We start from the raw sequence: 21,606 nt of genomic DNA, 5'->3' as shown, positions 1-21,606 counted from the left end.
GGTTCACCTGTACAAGATGCTGTCTCTTGACTGATTTAAAGGCTTCCAAAATAGGCAAGGAATATTTAATATACAAAGGAATATGCTCTTTAAATTTGAAGAGCAGAGTAATAGAGTATAGTTAGGCTAAGCTAAAATTGTGTTCTACAAATTTTCCGGACGGGCGGACAGACTTTGGGCTAGACGACCATGGCAAGACCGACACGGCTGTTGCTGCTGATCAAGAATTTCTATATATTCTTGATTAGCAACTCCAGCCGAGTTGATTTAGGCGTGTCCGTTCCATAGTCTTTCGTCCTTGTAAAACATTAGTATCTATGGTCTTTAAAGGGAAGGGCTAAAATGTTTTGTAGCGGCAAAATATATATTCTCTTGAAGTGCGACCGCTCTTTTCACTTGTTCTTCGGCATTTTTGGGGGGCAAATGCGGTCATACTGACAACCGCCTACAATATCTGAAAACACATTCATCTTTTATGCATTTTTTTGAAATAATATTTGGTCATTAGCGACTGCCAAGCATCCTGGCTTCGACTGATGTCTTGGATAGTTCCCAGTCGTTTAATATGACAGCAATGGAGCACCTGTATAAGGAACTCGGGTGACTGGATATGGGCTCTATAGTAAAGGTGCAAAAACAACGATGTATGGCATTCGCAAAGCGTCCATCTATAGCATAAAAGGCTAATTTGCATGTCGCAAATCATGGAAATAACTAAAAAGATCGTGGGGTACTTCAGACCTGAAATTTTGTTTTTTTGTCCCAAGGACGCAGTAATGTACACAAAACCTCGAGCTCCTCTGCACACGGCAAATGGGACTTTGCAGTGCCCATCAAAACAATGATTAGTGCATCCTTAGTGGTCAAAATTCGATCGATCGTTCGGTCGTTGTTAACAAAGAGCCGTTTGAAACTATTTGCCTCACGCTCTGTCTCACCGCTTTGCTTTCAAACCTTGTTTTACTCTCTCGGTACCGTGCTTAAGGGGTTATATACCTTTTTGAGCGAAAAAATTGAGGGAACTTTCGATTTTTTTTCAGGTGTGTAGCAATTATTTTATGACACTGAAGTTATTATTTATTGGTAGTACATGTTTTTATCGAAACAACAAGCGTTTGTTCTTGAAAAAATATAAATAATTTACGAAGTTATGGCGATTCTCTCGGAACCCTTTTTTTTATAGCGGTTTGCGGTGACCACGATGGAAGTCCAGCAGGTCAACGGAAATAAAAAAACCAAAAAATTTTTATTAGTATAGTATTATTTCCAGTTCGTGAACGATTATTTTCAAGAATATTTGGTTTTTTCTGCATACAGTAACGATTTTTCCAAAAAGTTGATTTTTCGAGTTCTAAAAATTTTATTAAAAAATTCTGATCTGCAAAATCAAAATTGGCGCATAGAAACTGAATCATTCACGAACTCGGCACAATCATTACGAATAATTTAAAAAAAATGAAGAAGATCGATCAAATAGTTCTTGTGCAATCGCGGTCACAGCAAAGGTACTTTTGGAAAAACACGACTTTGAGATAATCGCATTCAAAGTTTTACGTTGAGTATATGCAACTATTGAAGTCGCGCCTCAAAGCGCTGTTTTCCTATCGAACTATTATTCGGATCTCTATGAAAATTTGGGAAATACTTTAGGATTCAGCAAAAAAAATTTTTTCGTTTTTTTGAAAAAATAAAGTTATATAACGCCTTAATGTAACATAAGTCAAAGGCTTTTTGGAACCAAGAACCTGAATAAAGTTTTCCGAAGGTTTTTGATGCGCTAAACCCGAATCCGACCTCTGAAAATTTCTTATACGTCAGGTTTTTGAGATATTCCAATATAAAAGTGAAAAAACGTTGCCCATTTTAAATATATTTTCATATAATCTGAGATATGGCTATAGATCTATGAACATCTTTATCAGCTATGTACAAATGTACATAGGTATGTATATTCTCTATTTAGATTTTATTCACTGAAATGTCTGCCATTTAAGCTCCCCTTTAGGTTTAAATGTAGACCCCATTGAATATGCTTCTGGGTATACCTTGAATACGCCTCTGCGCCAGTACATACATATCTATGTACATCCATACATACATTGTCGAATGTCGTTGAAATAATTTTGGAAAACGGTAAAAGGAAGGTGGAATGGCATATGTACATACAAATGGATGTACATACATGATATTCACAAATACGTTCATACATATAAACCCATGCTCTCATTTTAATGAGTATGCGTGTATGTGTAAGTTACTAGCGTTCCGTAATTCTCCAACCGTAACGCAATGCTGCAAAATACAATGGGAAATAGAGTTTTGACGGAGACAATTGGCTGCTGAGACACACGAGCGTAACGTAGCGATAAACACAACCACCACTTGCGAGACATCGCTGCCGCTGCAGAAAAAGGGGCGGAGCTAGAACGTTTATATATAATTGTGTTGGTTGGACAATGCCCTTTCTTCCCATCATCGATTTCCGGAAGAAACAAAAAGGTTTTTGTTTCCTTCAGTATCTCTAGCTGGCGAGAAGGAGACAGCGAAACTGCAGTCGAAGAGCGAAAGAAAAACCAATGCCAGAGAGTAAGGTGAAAATATACATACATACGTTGCGAGAGCGAGACACTACCTCGTAATTCGTTAAACAATATGTATGCGAGCGAGGTGAGAACAATAAAATCCACGCCCACACACTTTTACGTCACTTGTGCCAACAACCAACCGCTCAGCGTCGAGCTTATGAGTTCACAGGGTGGAAAGAGAGAGCCGAGAGAAAGTCACGCAAAAGAGAATCGGGAAAACTGAAAACAGCTTCTCGTGCTGACGCCAGCTTTGCTCCAGCATCAGTTGCTCGCGATGCCTCGACGGGAAATGGCAAATGAAAATTCTACAACGGAAATAAGAAATTTCTGCTAAACGTTAAACTTCTTTTTAATTCTCTCATTAATTGAATTTGAAAAACAAAACAAAAGTGAAATGTTAAGCCCTTAACTGTACATGTATGTATGTATAAGTACACTTCACTCCGAACTACCTAATTCAGGGGCGTGGCGATGGGCGATTGGATAGCTCAATTGAAATAATTGGTTGCGCAAGAGAGAAAGCCGCCTTTTAGAAGAGAACCAAAAAATTCCCTTAGTGAGTTGAGGGCAAATGTAAATGCATACGTTAGTCCAGTGCATGTGAACTGTAAAAGGCGGTTTCGCCTCTGTTAAGAACGGTACTGCTATGGCAATCTTTCTTTAAGAGAGAGGTGACCATGGTTATCGTCGCCAAGAATGATGATAAGATCTTATCTATGTAGTTGCATCGTGGACCATGGACACCCGCTTGGGAGAGTTTTTATTCGCTCCAAAGAGTTTGCTTAAGTTACAGTTACGGATACCGATACGGATACGGATACGGATACGGGATACACGCGATTTGTCCATTGTCTCATCGCACTTCGTTGGCTCTCTGGCCAATCAGGCGCAGTGACTGATTTTCTGGGGCCACATCCCCCTTATGTTTAACATTTTGTGCTGGCAGCAAGATTGACTTACTTGTGTAATGGCGCAACATACATATGTATATGGTATATATATATATGTATGTATTCACTAAGATATATGTATATAAATATATATGTACCTTGTTTGTGGGAGTGAACGAAAACTTAACCTTTGAAATCAAGAAATTCTGTAAAAAACGTTTTTTGTATTACATTGTTAGCACTGCTAGAAGCTAATGATAACAGAACTACCGTGTCTACAATATACAATTAGCAGTTAAAATAGCAGTAAAACGTGTCGAACGGTGTTTTGGTACTACTGTGGTAAGCCCGGCATTATCTTTTAATTGAAATAAAAATAAATGAAAGTGCAAATAAAATTTTATTTTTAATTGAATTTGCTTTTTCATAATCTAGGTCCTTTAGGTCGTATTTTAGACTTTAAAACGAGCTTGAATGACACATAGTAGCGTACTTTCTTATTTTACTTTGCAAATCTGTATAATTCTTTTGAACCAAATTCGATAGTCAAATAACTTAAACCACATTAAATGTAAGGTAATTGTTATAAAATTAATATATGCATTGCACAAAGTGCCACGCCTGCCCATTCGCCTTTTTATAGGGTATCAAACGGGTCAGATAATGCAGTCAATATGTTGAATAGGCTTTCATTTCCAGTTGAAATTGATTTACTTCTAGGTATATTCTGGTAGTTTTCGGCAGCCGCTATTATTAGTGTAGTTGTTGGCTTTCATCGGCTTCAGCTTCTTGATTAATTTAGTCAGAGCAAAGTAAAAATAAGAAAGGAAGCTAAATTAGGCACACCGTAGTTTGTATACCCTTGCCGCTTTCAATTTGATCAATTTTCATACATTTTTTATATGTACCGACTTAAAATTACGTTTTACATTCACAACTTTAGATTTTTCTCCACACATCCCGATCGTTCCTACGATACTATACGATATAATCGTCCGATTTTCATAATATTAATACTGAAATTCTGAAATAATACAAAATGACCATTCTGGTTAGTTGAGTCAAGAAATATGCAATATTCAAGATTTTTTTTGACAAAGAATAAGACAGGTGCTTAAAACTCTTAAGGTATATTTCTGATATAATACCCTTTCAGGGTATTCTAATTTCAGTCAGTTTACCTCAGGTTTAAAGCTAGCTGAATGAAACTTTGCTATAGTCTTCTATATACTATCACTGCTATATATGTCGGAACGGGCCGGATCGGACGACTATATCATATAGCTGCCATAAAAATGTTTCATACATTCATACAAAAAAATTATAATTTGGCTGTTTTTTCAAAATTTTTGCATAATTTTTGAGACATGGCCGACTTATATTATTTCAAATTTGAAGTTTAAATTTTATGTAAATCGGACGACTATATCATTTAGCTGCCAAAGGAACGATCGAGAAATTAAGAGAAAAAAAATTAAAGCTTCGTTGTTTTTCAACGTATTTACATCTACTCTGAGATATGAGCTTTTTTTATTTTTCTAGAATTATGGTATAAATTTCATAAAAAGCGGAGAACTATATCATATAGCTGCCATAGAAGCGATCGGCGGATGTAGAGAAAATGTAAAGCTGGGAATGCAAAATTGTAACTGTCAAACTGAAAACATAATAAGTATAGGTAAAATGCGATGAAGTAATATTAGCAAGGGTATACAAACTTCGGCGTGCCGAATCTTTGCTTAAAGATGATTTAAAAAAATTGTATGCATTTCCGGATGCAGAACACAGGGCGCAATAGGCTAATGCACGAAACAGGAACCCCACTGGCAACTCTTCCAGAGGTCGAAAAAATCGTCTGATCTAGAACGACTAGATCGACTCGGCTGTTAATTAACTTTCAACCAATACATATTCTATTATAAAATTTTATTTTAAAGATTACATTTACTGATGTTTTTTTATGTTATATAATATAGTAGGACGGTTTTTAAAAAATTCTAAAATTGTTATATCTCAAAATAGATGAATTAAAAAAAAACATCGAAATCCAGTTTTTTCCATATATTTTTCTGAACTTTTCTCTGGCAGCTACATACATATATTCTCATTTAATGCATATTACTCTTTTATTTTCCTTATAGTCCCATTACGACGGCATGACAGACATTGAACAGCAACAACATTTACAAAATGTCCAAAGGTTACAGCATGAAAGTTGTTTTCAGGAGTTGCATAACCAGCTAAGCAATCAGTTTGGAGCGTCGGTTCGACTCCCAGCACCACCTCCCCATCAACATCAGGCTGGAGTTACTGCCGTGTCTTCCGGTAACTTGGTACCATTCCTTCCCGCCTTCTTGCAGCCACAACCAATACCTAGCCAAGCACAACAACAGCTGCTGCAGTTAATTCCGTCGGGACCTGGTCACACGCATTATGATCACCTGAGCGGACACAAAATAACCTCCATGACACCAACAATGTGGTCCACAGCAGCGGTGGCGGCGGCGGCTCATATACAGGCTGCTCTCGCGGCTGCAGCCGTTGCTGCGGCTTCGAATAATAATAACAAAAATATTACAAAAACTAATACTAATATTAATAATAATGAGCCAGCGGCAACAACCATTGATCTCGAGGGTGGAGGAGGAAACGATGGAAAACGAAGAGGTGGCAATGGTAATGGTTCATCGTCGTCCGCTATGTCAAGACCAGAATCGCCACAATATGAGAATCATCCGTATGCCATATCCATCTCCTACAGTCACAACACACCGCCCGAGTCACCTACGAACAATCGAGCTATCGAGTGTTCCAAGGTGCACAATCTCTGCGAATCAGAGTCTGAAATGATGGAGGCACCACTGAATCTAACTAAACCAAAGGGGTCACCATGCTCTTCGCCGACAAGTTGCCATCACCACAAGGAACATAGTCACCATCATCACTGTGAAAGTCTGCCAACAACAGCCTGCCTTGTGTCTAGTCCGCCATTAAGCTGGCAATCCCAAGGGCCAGGACATCATTTTAACGAGATCGAATCGTCTCTGATCAAAAGTCATGTATGTATTATCTCAAAATTACTTAAAAACCTTCCCTCAACGCTTATAGCCCAATTACATTGCTACATATTATCACATATTGAATATGTACGTGATTCCACAGAAACATCGACAATAATCGGCGACATGTGTTTGAGCTGATCCGGCTTTGTTTACATTTAAATGGGGGGCAATTTGCACATGATTTTTGATATTCTGAAGGTTGCGGAATTACTCCTCCACCTGCTTTTTGCGCTTGCGTCAGCCCGTCTCTCTAGCTCTCTGCTCTTTCACTCGCCTTCCTTTGCAAGTTCGTCCGCGGTTTCGTTACCGTATATGCCTTGGTGGCTGGGAACCCAGTAAATCCTTACTGACTTAGTCGTGCTCAAGCTATCTAGTTATTCCCTGTTTGCCAGTACATTTTTGGAACTGCCTGACTGTCTCCGAACAAATTGACCGCCTCATGTGGACGGTTTATGCTCCGCGCAAGCTATGCTGCTTTCCTGATGGCTAATACTTCCGCCTGGAATATACTGCAATGGCTTGGTAGCTTATACGACAGCCTCATTTCAGGGTCTGAACAGTATATGCCCGCTCTTACCCCTTCATCCATCTATTGAGCATGGTCCTGAGTTCCAGCACTAACCTTACAACATACAGACTACTCATTTCATACAACGAAAATGGACACCAAAATTTCTTAGCGACAGGCCCCAGAGCTGTTCGCGACGGGCGCCGAGCTTCGTGTGCGCTCGTTTTTTTTCGCTCTCTCGTTCTTATGCTCGCACACTGATTGCGAGAGTTCAGTCGCAGAGTGAGAAGGTTGCTCTGCGCTTGAACACTTCTTTATATGTATGCGTGTTCATGCATTCACGTACACGGGTGTATGTGTGCGATCATTTCATTTCTTTTGCTACTTTTCATACAAGGTACCCTAACAATATGGGCATATTCACTATTGGGTTAATGATAGAAATAAGAATGTTATTAATGTTAATTATAACATATAAAGAAGAGTTCAAGCGCAGAGCAACCTTCTCAAGATGCGCCACTCTGTGATTGAACTCTCGCAATCAGTGTGCAAGCATAAGAATGAGAGAACAGCCCTGGTTCCTGTCGCTAAGAAATTGTTGTGTCCATTTTCGTTGTATGAAATGAGTAGTCAATATGTTGTATGGTTAGTGATTCCAGTCATTTGGTCCCATGAATACCGTTGTGTTTACATCCGCGCACGTTCTTGCTATCATGTAGTTAGATGTATTGCTCATGTCTCGACCAATTGAAATGTGCCCGAATTCTTGTAGCGACAAGTTTCCTGATGCAACCAGACGTTGTGCCGCCTTTCCTGCTGTCAGTTGCATTTTGATATCTAGGGGATATATACCGATTATGGTTTCGAGTGCTTTGGTGAGGGTTGACCTCAACGCCCCTGATATCCAGAGCAGTGCTTGTCGCAGGGTTCTCTCCATAAGCTTATTATACGTTTTCTTCTCCATTGCTTGCCACCACACTAAGACTCCATACAGCAGAGTCGGACGCACCACCGATATGTAGACCAAATGCATTTGAGCGGGTGAGAGGCCCCATGTGCTGCATGTTCCATGTTCTTCGATGCGTATAGCGCTATGGTGGCCTTTTTCATCTACATTGGCCTTCCACGTCAGCTTGCAATGCCCAAGTATTTGACTTGTGTTTTCGGGGTCAGCTTGGTTTTGTTAATTTTTGGGGGGATCCATTGCGCCACCTTATATCTCTTGGTAAAGAGAAAAAGGTCCGTCTTATCCGCATCGATATTGAATCTTACCTTCTCCCTGAGCGAACTTTCTATGATTAAGCTGAGGGTCGATGCCCAGAATCCCGTGATAATAATGCTTATGTCATCCGCAAAAGCTGTTATCTTTGGTGCTTTCCTCTCGAATCTTTTGATTAGATCGTCTACCACTAGATTCCATAGGAGGGGCGATAGGACCCCACCTTGCGGCGTGCCTCTGTGCGCTTCTCTCACCATGGAAGCGGTGCCCCAATCTGATTGTACCCGCCGGCAACTTAGAAGATTTCTTATCCACAAGTTGATAGCGGGGGACGTGTTGGTCGCTTCTAGGCGATCCATTATAGCGTCCGTGCTAATGTTGTTGAATGTCCCGGATATGTCCACGAACACTACAAGTGCATATTCCTTATTGTGTAGGGCTCTCTCAATGCTGGCTACCAACGAATGCAGTGCCGTCTCCACTGATTTCCCCTTCATGTAGGCATGCTGGTTGGTCGACCGTAGTGTTCCTACATCGTTCCTGATGTATAAGTCCAGCAGCTTATCCAGCGTTTTAAGTAGAATGAAGCTTATCGGTCTGTAATCCTTGGGGCTCACATGGTTGCACTGTCCTGCTTTGGGCAGGAAAACAATCCGAGAGGTCCTCCATTGGATAGGGATATAGCCCGTGCTTAAACAAGCTGTATATATTGCGTAGAGCCATGGGTGATCACTACCTTGGTCACCTGCAGCATGGCTGGGAATATTCCATCTAGTCCTGGTGCTTTTATCCTCGCAAAGGAGTCTATAGCCCAGTGGATTCTACTAGAGGATATTAGATCTTTTGGAAGATGCTCTTCTTCAGTTGCTAGGTCCTGGTGCTTATTCGCATCGGGTACCTCAGTGCATCCTGGGAAATGCACATGCATTAGTGCTTTTAGGGCCTCTTCGCTGCCCTCAGTCCACTGTCCGTCGTCGCGTTTGAGCTGACTCTATATTGTTGGCTGCTTCGATAGCAGCTTCCGGAGTCTAGCCGTTTCCGGGGCAGTCTCTATATTGGAGCAGAAGTTTTTCCATGAGTTTCTCTGCGACTTGTGTATTTTCTTCTTGTAGTCCCTTAGTAGGACTTTGTATTCCTCATTGGTGATATCATCTTTCGCCTGCTTGTCGATTTTAAAGAATTCTTTGAGTTTGTTGCGTCGGAGTGAAAGGTCCTTATTCCACCAGGGTAGCCTGGTCCTCTTTCTCGTGTCCGATATAGGGCATGATGCGTGGTACGCATCTAGCACTTCTTCGGACAGGGTCTCTAGGGACTTGTCTATGTCTTCCGCGGACTCTAATATACCCCGAGAGGTCGGGAGCCGTGTCGCGATAGTCTCCTTGAACTTTCCCCAGTTAGTATTCCGAGGGTTCCTAAAGACTGATTATTTTGGAGAGTGTTCGAATGCGTATTGGAACCGTATGTATTTATGATCTGATTAGGATGGTTTCTCAAGGACTCTCCATTCTGATACCAAAGTACCTTGTCCCCTTACAATTGTAAGATCTAGCACGTTTGAGGAGGTGGGACCTACAAAGGTGTGTACGAAGGGTTGACTACTATGGTCGGACTCATCCAGCGTCATTCCCTGGGCGGCATCCACGATGGTTTACAGACCTAGGTCTTTCTCCACCACGCCTGCCTTCAGGGTGTGAGTATCCCCGGGATGGCGCTTTTTGAGGGGCAGGTATACGCTACCCATGCCCCACGCCATCTTCCCGCATCTTGGATAGAGGATGTCCTCTGCTCACTTGTTTATCTGAAGGACTGCACTTTGCCGCCCCTCCTTGGGTGATGGGGTCGCAACGTGCAGAACCTTCCAGTCCGCGATTGGTATATCTGGATTCTGTGGCTGCTACAGGTTCAGCGCCCGCTTGGATTGGATTGGATTGGATTTCGATGGGGAAGAATACCTTCGCCCGGTTCACCACCTCCATCTTGGCCCCCTCCCTCAGCGCCTCCAACTGGCAGACCGCTTGCGTTACTCACTTTCTCGTCGTGTCATTCAAGCACTCAGGATTTTGATCCCATTTAGCCAGCCAGCACCATCAAAGGTGGGCATGAGAGCTTCGGGATCTTCCTCCATCCGTGCAATGACTCAACGAGCCGCGCATGCACCATCTTCTACCGCGCCTTGGCCACCTTGCCGGCTTCATCGCTTCTGTTAATGAGGGCCACGATCAAGTGTCGTTTGGTCACCTCACTGATTTTGCGGTTTTTTTGTGCTTTTCCGCCATTTGGGAAGGGCCTGCCTCCTTAGGCCCGCGTTGCCGCTTGCTCTCCGCTGCGCCCATAGAGGCGCTTTCGGCTGAGCGTTGCCTTTTGTTGGCAAGCGTCTCCTCCACCTTGTTGGCGAATCCGCCAGTCGATCTCATGGGGGGGAGTTTGGCGAAGTGAACCCTCCCCTGAGCGATCTTCTCCTCGGCCCATGTAAACTTTACCTTATCCTCTGGGGATAGGGCGCTTTTTTTCTGGAGCCGATTCTGGATGCGGGGGGCAGCCTTGTACTGCGCCTTGGCCTTTATTCCCTCGCTTGATCGCTTTGGCTCGTCCCTGCGCTGGGAGCTGGTTTCGACGAGTGGAGAAGGCTTTCTTCCTTCTCTTTGGAGGCTGCACGCTCTCAAGGTCTGAGTCTGTAAAGACTCTGGCATGTTAGCGGCTTGACTTCCCATGCGTTGTTTTTTCGGCAGTAGCGTTGCAACTGACAGGACCTGCTCCCGTCACATCAGAGGTGTAACTGCTGGCGACACGCAGAGAGGATTGCTCCTCCCCCCCCCCCCCCCCCCCCCCTTGCCCGCCAGTGGTAGCGGTCTTCACCGACGTTTGGGCTGACATCCCAGCCTCGGTTTCTTTCTTTAAACCCTTCAGATTGTTTTATTTTTCAGGGATAACACACACTTGCGTTTTTTGCCTGCCGCTAGGCACCTCCAGCCATGCCCGAAAGTTATACAATATCCCAAATGTTATACAATAATTTTGAAGTAGGTTTTATTTAAAAAGTAGTAAGTGGTAACATTTTGGGGCAGCAATATACAGGAAAACACCAACGAGTTTTTTGGCATGCTTACAGCTTTGGCGCCACATTTTAAATTCCATATATCAATTGATCCTTGCCATATTTGTTTACATTTTCGTAGAGATTGGTCAAATTTTTACTGTCAAGAAGAATAAATCGCCGAGCAAACGAAATTGCTGCACTTCCCTAACGTAAAAGGTAAAGTGTTAAGTCAATAAAATGTCTTTAAATATTTTCTTTTCTTTTTTATTTAAAAAAATATGAAGTTTTTACTAGTCTAATAAATAATGAAGTTTTTATTAGACTATTAAAAACTTCATTACTTTTTAAATAACAAAAAATAGCATGTGTGAACATTTGACCATGTTAAAAATATCAGCTTACATGATTGCTATGAGGCCTTCCGCAAGGTGAAAAGGGTTTAAAGACATTTTTTTGAGTTTTTGTAAAACTTAAGATATGTTGGCACTCTCAATTTAAAGGCATTAATCTATGTCTCCTAGGCGCAAGAAAACCGCAATTGCACCATCTAGGCGGATCCCAACCACCAGCGGCGGGCTCTCAAAAGCAGCTTCCCTCCGCACAGCCCTCGAAATCAGGACAAATTCCTAGAATCCTGAAATCGAGTGCTAAAAAAGATTCGGAATCCGTTTCATTCCCTGGGGGGTCCCAAATAATGACCGCTCAGAGTCCCAGTCATGTTCCTGGCCAGGGTGTCAGACCCGGACTACCGGGCGAAATTGGCATACTGCCTTGCCAAAAGTACCAGTACCACCTATGAAACAGATATTTGTTTCGCGGCTCTTCCCTGCTCAAGCATCGGAAGATGTGGGAAAGATCAAATTTTCATCCTTTCAAATAATTCTTTGACCAGTTCTGGTCAGCCTATGTTGTGGTCAAGGAGGCTAGAAAAAAGAATAAACGGACAGTAGGACTTTGTCTTCTTAGACCCAATTTAACCACGGCACCCTCTTCCTCCTCGATTTTTGACCCAAAAAACTAACCATCTCCCTTGGTATCTCCTATCAGGGGCTTATGTATTAAGTCGACTCCTTCTGGCATCCTTTTCTATTTATTTCCCTCGCGCCTACTAATACCTAACACAAACAACCACTTGTATGTACTGTCCATAGTGCATTATCGTCCAAATAAATAAAACAATGCATTACATAAATATCCATGAAAGGTTAGTCTTAATATTATTTATTTATTTTGTGCAACTCTTTTCAGGGCCGAGGAGGTTGGAATACTGCTGTTGGTGGATCACGGGCAATGCGGTTAAGCCGAGACTCTATTAATAGTTGTGGCACAAATTCCGAAAGATCAACAGCTCTAGATCCCGAAAATGTGGTCCTTGGACAACCTATAGCTCCGCCGCCACTGCCACCGTCGACTTCTTCATCACTGCCACTGAGGCAGGGCAGTAATGGACATGGTCACGGGCATAGTCATGGACATAGTAAGCCACATATTAAACGACCGATGAATGCGTTTATGGTTTGGGCCAAAGATGAGAGACGAAAGATATTGAAAGCATGTCCAGACATGCATAACTCAAATATATCGAAGATTTTGGGTGCTCGTTGGAAAGCCATGTCAAATGCCGATAAGCAACCATATTACGAAGAGCAATCCCGCCTCTCAAAGCTTCATATGGAACAGCATCCCGACTATCGTTATCGCCCGCGCCCCAAGCGAACCTGTATTGTTGATGGAAAAAAAATGCGCATATCGGAATATAAGGTCTTAATGCGTAATCGACGGGCCGAGATGAGGCAACTCTGGTGCCGAACGGGCAGCGTTGGAGGAGATTCAGGTGCAGGAAATGCCTGTGCTGATCCCGGAGAGGGAGGACCAGGACCCAATGTACACGCAGCGGCTGCTGTTGCTGCCGTAGCCGCATATCATTTGCAGGATGTGGGCCACGCCATAGCACCTTCTTCTCAACAACTTTTTTATCCACCGGAAAGCTTATCACCTTCAGGCTTTTCGTCCTCCGATGACGCCGAGTTGGCGTCCACACAGCGTGAACTATTGGACGATTAAAACAACTAAGAATATACAAATATTAAGCAAAGCTTGAACATGCGCCAACAAGAAAGTAAGCCAACTTCGAGAAGCCAAAGTTTTTATACCCTTGCACTTCATAGTTTTTTTTAAATATCGTAATTTTGGAATCATATTATGATATATATATTAAGAGATACTACAAAAAAATAAGATTATAAATTAATTATTATTATTATTCTCTATACGACTGAAAACCCAATCCCAGAAATAGTTTTACCTTTTCTATTCTTCTAAATATATTATTTTTTAATAATCGTATAGGGATTCCCGTGGATATATTCAGCGAAATTTTGGGATTGCTAAAGGATTAAATCTTTCAAAAGTGCAGATGCCAATACTTTAGTTGATTTTTTGTTTGTTTTCTTTTTTTAACTATTTTTTGGATCGGTAATATAGAATCTCCTACATGTATAAAAATCGTTGGTACCAATACTGATCGATGTGTTTCGAAAATCACGATAATATCGATATAAATAATTTTTTGTTAATTAGTTATATTATATGACTTTGTAATTATAAAACGATTAAGATTAAGTTAAGAGATTTAAGATTAGAATTAAGTTAGGAAAAATAAAATATAAATAATAGGGTTTTTCTTATTAAAAATTAAACTTATAAATTTCTGATGAATGGAATCTTTACATATTAAGCGATAGAATTTGTATAGTATCGATAGTATCCCTCACTAGAATTGTTTTTCACCTCTAGGTAGACGGCTACTAGAGGTCAGGACTAAATGTGGAAAAAAAATCGAATAATAAATCGATTTAAATCAAAAACGAAAGGACTTATAATTTAATAGTTCTTTACATTTATCCATCGATGTTTATAGATAAATATGAGCTTTTTGGTTTTCTTTATCTTTCATAAGACATCGGAAAATCGAAAAATCGATTTTATTTCCAGCTCTAGTCATGGTCGTATGACACAGTAATGCAGTTTTTATTTAATGTCTCTTCATTAGATCCTTGAAGGGGACAACTATATGTTATTTTTCTTACATATTTTTTGCAATCTGACCATGGTCACACCGATCGAAAAAGGAAATAATAAAAAATGCCACAGTTCTCAGCATATAAATTAATTTTGCAACGCAGAAAGCTCGTCACCGAAAACAATTTTATTATTATTATATTTATATTCTAAAAAATGTTTAGTTTATGAAACCAGCAAAAATTAAATTCTCATTACGTGACCGTTTTTACTTTTTGATTTTTCAATTACAATTTTTGTCATTATGGCAGTATGCATTGCCAATGCAACTTGCATTAGAAGTATCATATAGTCGTCTTAATCGCAATTGTGTATAACGCTATTGAGCTGTCATATCTTTAATAAAATCTCTAATTAATACGGTAGTGTTATAACACTATCAGGACCGTGGGGTCACCATTACTTTTATATATTTTAGATGGTACTATCGATACTATAAAATATAAATATTAGGGGTTTAAAAGTCAAAATATTAATGTTAGGGAACATTCAAAACATGTTTAGTTTAAGAACGGTTTATTTATTTTTTATTTGCAATCTTTTATTAAACATAAACTTTTACGTTTTCCGTCTTTCTTAAATAAATCCAATTTCCATTTAATGATACGGTTGGAAAAAAGTAAAAAAAAACATATTTTCGATTGTGTCGTCCCTTGACGACTTAATTAGCCAATATGACCCAAAACAAACAAAATCTCAGTTGCAAGACAAGGATATACATTTTGTATTTTTCACAAAATTTATTTATTTTAAGATAATGGACCTTTAATTAAGCTAAAAAAGATTTAATTTATAAGAACTAATTAGTCTCACTGACTTTTTAGTCATTTAGTCAATGTTTCCAACGACCTCAGAGTCGCAGAATGACTAAAAATATCTTCTAAACCATTGGTATGGGAACAACTGTTTTCAATGGCCGATATTTTCAGCCATTCAATAGTCAAGAGAATACCCTAATCGAAAGGGCCGCGAAAACCTGTACGATAGTATCGATACCATCGAATTTTTTAAATCAACTTCAGAACATCATTATGATTCCCTGCAAGGGTATAAAAACATCTTCCCCCTTTGGAGTAACGGTTGAATGTCCTACGTTGAGGATTTTTGGTTTACGATCTTCGATACCAACGTGAGCGATGCGATTTGGTTAAGCAAATTGACTTATATTTTATTCTATGCAAATAACCAGAATAAGACGAAAACACTATCCATGTGGAGAAGAATAAGAATAAAAATAATCTAATTCATCAGCTTTTGTAAATATAATAACAATGATTTCGATATTTAAGTTTCAGTTCAAGTGCCATTACTTATATATATGTATGTATATATAGTATATATAGTAAATTTGTGACAAACCATATACTTGCAATTTTTGTGCCATTTTATATATGCACCAAAAATGCTGTTAGCCATAGAAAAAAATAAAAAATACTATAATATCCCAATTTATGTAATACAGAAAATATTAGATAGCTAGTTTATAATCGTTTATTATTTGCAAAATATATGAGGAATAAAACCTAAATAGATTTTTTAATTTAAAAATTTATTTTGTCCAAAATTCTTTTAAATGCAATACAAAAAATGTATTTTAAATAGAAATATATATCCAAGTTTGGGTATAAAATTTATATAAAATAGGTAGGTAAATAATTTATTAATTTGCAATCTTATTTTCTCGTATATACAATAAATAAACATACGTTTAACAAAATCTTGTGCATATGTACTTATTTACATTAAGACCAGGGTTTGCCTAGCAGCAAAATTTATAAAAATATTGATATGCTAATGCTACCGCTCTCACTTTGACGAAAGCCGAAGCAGAAGATCGGCTTTACAATTTAAAAAATTAAAAGCTGTAGGAAAAAATTGAGAGCTGTGTAGCCGTAGCAAGAGCGAGACAGGAGCAGAGCAAAAGGAAACAGAAAACAGAAAAACAAAACGCAAGAGGACAGAAAGAGATTGAAACAGGGTCATATGACAAAATTCCTTTTCGTCTTGCTTCGGACTTACAGTCCATAGAGCTTATTTTACGTTTTATGTAGTTATAGGGTCTTCCCACACACCGTCAAAGCGCATCCACCGTCCGTTAAACAAACGGTCCATAAGGTTTTGCCGTTCCGAATTTTCTCAAATGGACCGGCATCAAAGCGCATCTAAATCTAATGACCGTTTGTTTGGCGATAGTTTGGCGATAGTTTTTCGGTGCAACTCTGATTTCTTCTTCTTAAAGCCTAGTACTCTGACGAGAAAAATCCACTGTATAAATTTAGACAGCGACCAAACTCCATATAAAAAAACGGTGTCGAAAAAAGAAGAAGAAGAACTTTTAGCCACGTCGTTTTTTCCGGTACTCTGACGACGAAAATGAAACCTGCGAAAATTGAATGGCGTTGCCAGATCAAGATAGTAAACAGCTGATATCGCGCTGTCTAAATAATTCATTTGATTTATTTAGACACCCCTAATGGAGGGAAAGTTGAAGGAAAAAGGTGGCATTGATAGGGGCTGTCAAGGGGAAGCCCATAATATGGAATTTGACCCACAAAGGACATTTTAATCCCATATTTATTAATATTTTTAATATTTTTTTTAATATTTGTTTACAAACAGCTGTCCAGTGTGACCAAAGAAAATCCTTAAACGCCATAAAAAGTACATTTTCATGGCATTTCAGGATTTTCCTTAATTTTTGTTGGTCACACTAGCTCGGTAGCGAAATAAACAGCGATTCCGCTGTCTAATTTAGACAGCGGGTTTTTCTCGTCAGAGTACTAGGCTTAACAGTGAAAATTTGACCAACACTACGAAAATGTAAAAAAATTTGGCGAGGAACAAATGAAATATGGAATTTAAAATGTGGCGCCAAAGCTACAAACATGCCCAAAATAGTTGTTGGCGTTTCTTTTGTATATTCTTGTGAGGAACGGTTGGAATTTTTAAAAAAAGTGAAACTCGTGTTCCCACAGAGCTGCGTTAAAGTGCATCCGCATTCAATAACAGCTGATCGATCAGCTGTGGCTCGTGAAAACGTAAACAAAGATGGCTGAAGCGGCCGATGTGGAAGTGAAGTATTTTATTAACTAAGCCTGTTTAACAACAGCAAACCACAGATTGCGTCAGATTTTATAGACACAACATTTAAATGAATTAAATGACAAGGAATTTGAGGTTCTCTAATGATTTTTTTAAAATGGTTCCGTTGCCTGGTTCAGCAACTGGTTTTGTGCAGGTTCACAGCTGGCTCCATTTTCATAGTTCGCTCCTCTGTTATAAACCCTCCCACACCACCCACTGTTATGCGATTTTCTAAATCACTGACGATTCAGCCTAGTACTGTCCGCTGTCACAATTATAATAGCAAAATCGCCATATATGGCGATTATTTTCATGGCGTTTGGGTTAGGTTAATCCGGACGGCCCTCGAGGACCACAAATGGGCCAATATGGCCCATAGCTATCCGGGGAAATTCCTCGATGGATCTAGAGTCTATTCATGCGGGTTTCGAGATCCTTGAAGATCAGGGTGTTTTTCGCAAAGGCAAGGAGTTCGCCTGGCTTCCTCCTCGAGGCATCTTCTAGCGATGCCAGAACCGGAGAGCCGAGATATCTCATTCTTGCCCTCATTAGGGCCGGACATTTGCAAATGAGATGCTCCATGGTTTCGGTTGCCTCGGATTCATCACATTTCCGGAATTTGGCGTTGTCGGTAATACCAAGCTTGACTGCATGTGCAGCAGACAGGCAGTGACCTGTTAGAATACCTACTAACATTCTGCAGTCCTTCCGCGGAAGATGCAGCACGGAGTGGGTGAGTTTCTCGTTGTTCTCTTTGCACATGATTTTTGATATTCTGCAGGTTGCGGAATTAGCCCGTCTCTCCAGCTCGCTTTGGAGCGATCTTAGGGAGACAGGGACGTTTTTTGCTCTTTCACTCGCCAGTCCGACGCCTTCCTTTGCAAGTTCGTCCGCGGTCTCGTTACCGTCTATGCCTTGGTGGCTGGGAACCCAGTAGATCCTCACTGACTTAGTCGTGCTCAGACTTTCTAGTGACTCCCTGCTAGCCAGTACATTTTCGGATCTTGTCGCCGCTTGACTGTCTACGAACAAATTGAACGCCTCATGTGGACGGTTTATGCTCTGTGCATGGTCTGCTGCTTTCCTGATGGCGAATACTTCTCCCTGCGCGCAGAAAATTATTCGGTCCTACACATATTTTTTTCCTTCAACTTTCCCTCCATTAGGACTGTAAGAATATATAAAATTAATTATTGTGATAGCACGATATCAGCTGTTTACTCTCTTGATCCCTTCAATTTTCGCCGGTATCATTTTCGTCATCACAGTACCCGCACAAACGACGTGGGAAACCAAGAGGCCAACGACACTTCCGCCTACTCTCGTCAAAACTTACTCGGTCGGTATACAAGATGGCTCAATCTGCATTAGACATCGGCCTCCGAAAATTCATTTCCACAACGGACCGTGTTAGCCAGTTCGAATCTAACATCTACACTCCGAGCGGGCCTGAAACAGAGAGATTTTCCCCCGCCATATGGCAGGTTCATCGGGAGCCAATCCGTGCCTGTGGGATAAGGTGGAGAAGAGCTATGAAAGCTGCTACGAACTTCTTTTCGTGTCCGCCGACAGTGCAGCCACCTCGACAGTCCTCGAATCGAAATATATCTACTGCTATTCCGTGTATTCGAGGTGTGTTTTCCAGCTGGAGGACATAATCGTCAAGGCCGCCTTCCAGTCCATTCAGGCTTCTGTCCTTGTGCGCACACCCCCATCTACGGGTTGTCGATTCCCACCAGTGGACATCGTTTGTTGGTGATCTTCGTGAGCTCGTTAAGTCATTGTATGCACGGATGAATGAAGATCCCGAAGCTCCCATGCCCAACTTTGATGGTGCTGGTCAAAACTCTGAAGTGCATGGATGACCCGACGAGAAAGTGGCAGACGCAAGCGGTCTGCCAGTTGGAGGCGCTGTGGGAGGGAGCCAAGCTGGAGGTGGTGGACCGGGAGCTAATCGCATCCATTCCAAAGGCGAAGGTCGCAATCCAAGGGAACCGGGCGCTGAAACTGGTGCATCGTCAGAATCCGGATACCAACCGCGGACTGAAAGGTTCTGCACGTTGCGACCCCATCACCCAAGGTGGGGGGCAAGGGCAGTCCTCCAGATAAACAAGGACTTACTTTTACTCTTGTAAGGGCACAAAGAACTTTGGTATCAGAAAGGAGAGTCCTTGAGAGACCATTATTCTCAGATCATTCATCGAACATTCTCCAAAACAATCAGTCTTCAGGAACCCCCGGAATACCGGAATACCCCGTACCACGCATCATGCCCATGACCAGGCCACCCTGGTGGAATAAGGACCTTTCACTCCGACGAAACAAACTCAAAGAATTCCTCAAAATCGCCAAGCAGGCGAAAGGTGATATCATCAATGAGGAATACAAAAGTCCTACTAAGTGACTAGAAGAAAAAAATACGCAAGGCGCAGAGAAACTCGTGGAGAAATTTCTGCTTCAATATAGAGACTGCCCCGGAAACGGCTAGACTCTGGAACCTGCTATCGAAGCAGCCAACCATACAGAGTTAGCTCAAAGGCGACGATGGACAGTGCACTGAGGGCAGCGAAGAGGCCCTAACAGCACAAATGCATGCGCATTTTCCAGGATGCACTGAGGTACCCGATGCGAATAAGCACCAGGACCTAGCAACTGGAGAAGAGCATCTCGCAAAAGATCTAATAACCTCAAGTAAATTCCACTGGGCTATAGACTCCTTTGCGAGGATAAAAGCACCAGGACTAGATGGAATATTCCCAGCCATGCTGCAGGTGACCAGGGAAGTGATTACCCCATGGCTCTACGCCATATATACAGCTTGTTTAGACACGGGCTATATCCCTATCCAATGGAGGACCTCTTGGATTGTCTTCCTGCTCAAAGCAGGACAGTGCAGCCATGTCAGCCCCAAGGATTACAGACCGATAAACTTCATTCTTTTTAAAACGCTGGAAAAGCTGCTAGACTTATACATCAGGAACGATGTAGGAACACTACGGTCGACCAACCAGCATGCCTACATGAAGGGGAAATCAGTCGAGACGGCACTGCATTCGTTGGTAGCCAGCATTGAGAGAGCCCTACACAATAAATAATAGGCACTCAGAGTGTTCTTCGACATATCCGGGGCATTCAACAACATTAGCACGGACGCAACAATGGATCGCCTAGAAGCGACCAACACGTCCCCCGCTATCAACTTGTGGATAAGAAATCTTCTAAGTTGCCGGCGGGTACAATCAGAATGGGGCACCGCTTCCATGGTGAGAGGAGAGCACAGTGGCACGCCGCAAGGTGGGGTCCTATCGCCCCTCCTATGGAATCTGGTGGTAGGCGACCTAATCAAGAGATTCAAGAGGAAAGCACCAAAGATAACAGCTTATGCGGATGACATAAGCATTATTATCACGGGATTCTGGGCATCGACCCTCAGCTCAATCATGGAAACTACGCTTAGGGATATATGTGAGTGGGCGTAGAAGGTAGTGCTTAGGAGTGGGGTGGCTAGGATATCCTCCGCAAAAGGATCAGTAGAAAAATCCGTCCCACGAAGAAGAAACGCAGTAAAAAGGTCCAGAAATTCGGGGGACGAAAATTGACGTTGGCATGGAGCGCCCTTTGCATGCATTTATTGACATTCGTATTGGAACTAAACTTAGCTTAGCCTAAGGGCCCGCTGCCGGCCGAGAAGCCCAGCTTAACGGCGCGAGAGCGGGAGAGCCGGAGAACCGTGAATTAGAGCGGCGTAGCCCTCCCTAGAAGCGAGCGACGATCGGGAACACGGGAGCGTGCGATCGGTAATACCGAGGAGCGGAGAGCGGGCGAGCTTTGCTAAGCTGGGAGCGCTTAAGCTTTTGGACGCTCGGTGGGCAGAGGGGGAGCAGGGGCCTCCCGGCGTAAACATTCTCCCCCCCCTTGCAATCACTCGGGTTGCAATGCTATTATGATTGTGACAATATCGATGCGGATAAGATAGACCTTATTCTCTTCACCAAGAGATACAAGGTGCCGCAATGGATCCCCCCAAAAATTAACAACCCAGGCTGACCCCGAACACACAAGTCAAATACCTCGGCATTTTACTTGTCAGCAAGCTGACGTCAAAGGCCAATGTAGTAGAGAGGGTGAAAAGGCCACTAT

The 21,606-nt window shown here is 41.6% G+C and overlaps 1 protein-coding gene across 4 annotated transcripts in view; it reads left to right on the top strand.

The window, feature by feature from the left end:
- Positions 1-15,910, top strand: part of Sox102F (transcription factor Sox102F) — a 45,618-nt gene extending 29,708 nt beyond the window's left edge. The window contains exons 1-3 of one of the 4 annotated variants that reach the window (XM_017180754.3): positions 2,874-3,002; positions 5,617-6,534; positions 12,550-15,910. In XM_017180754.3, coding sequence (XP_017036243.1) covers positions 5,632-6,534; positions 12,550-13,365 — 1,719 coding nt within the window. In that variant the 5' untranslated portion in view covers positions 2,874-3,002; positions 5,617-5,631 and the 3' untranslated portion in view covers positions 13,366-15,910. Of the gene's footprint in view, positions 1-2,873; positions 3,003-3,647; positions 3,818-5,388; positions 5,451-5,616; positions 6,535-12,549 lie in introns of those variants that run through there. The other 3 variants (XM_017180753.3, XM_070287706.1, XM_017180752.3) reach the window with 3 other exon arrangements.
- Positions 15,911-21,606: the final 5,696 nt, after the last annotated feature.

This window comes from Drosophila kikkawai, chromosome 4 (assembly GCF_030179895.1).
Source record: "Drosophila kikkawai strain 14028-0561.14 chromosome 4, DkikHiC1v2, whole genome shotgun sequence".
Classification (NCBI taxonomy): domain Eukaryota; kingdom Metazoa; phylum Arthropoda; class Insecta; order Diptera; family Drosophilidae; genus Drosophila; species Drosophila kikkawai.
This window is presented reverse-complemented; position numbering and strand designations above follow the sequence as displayed.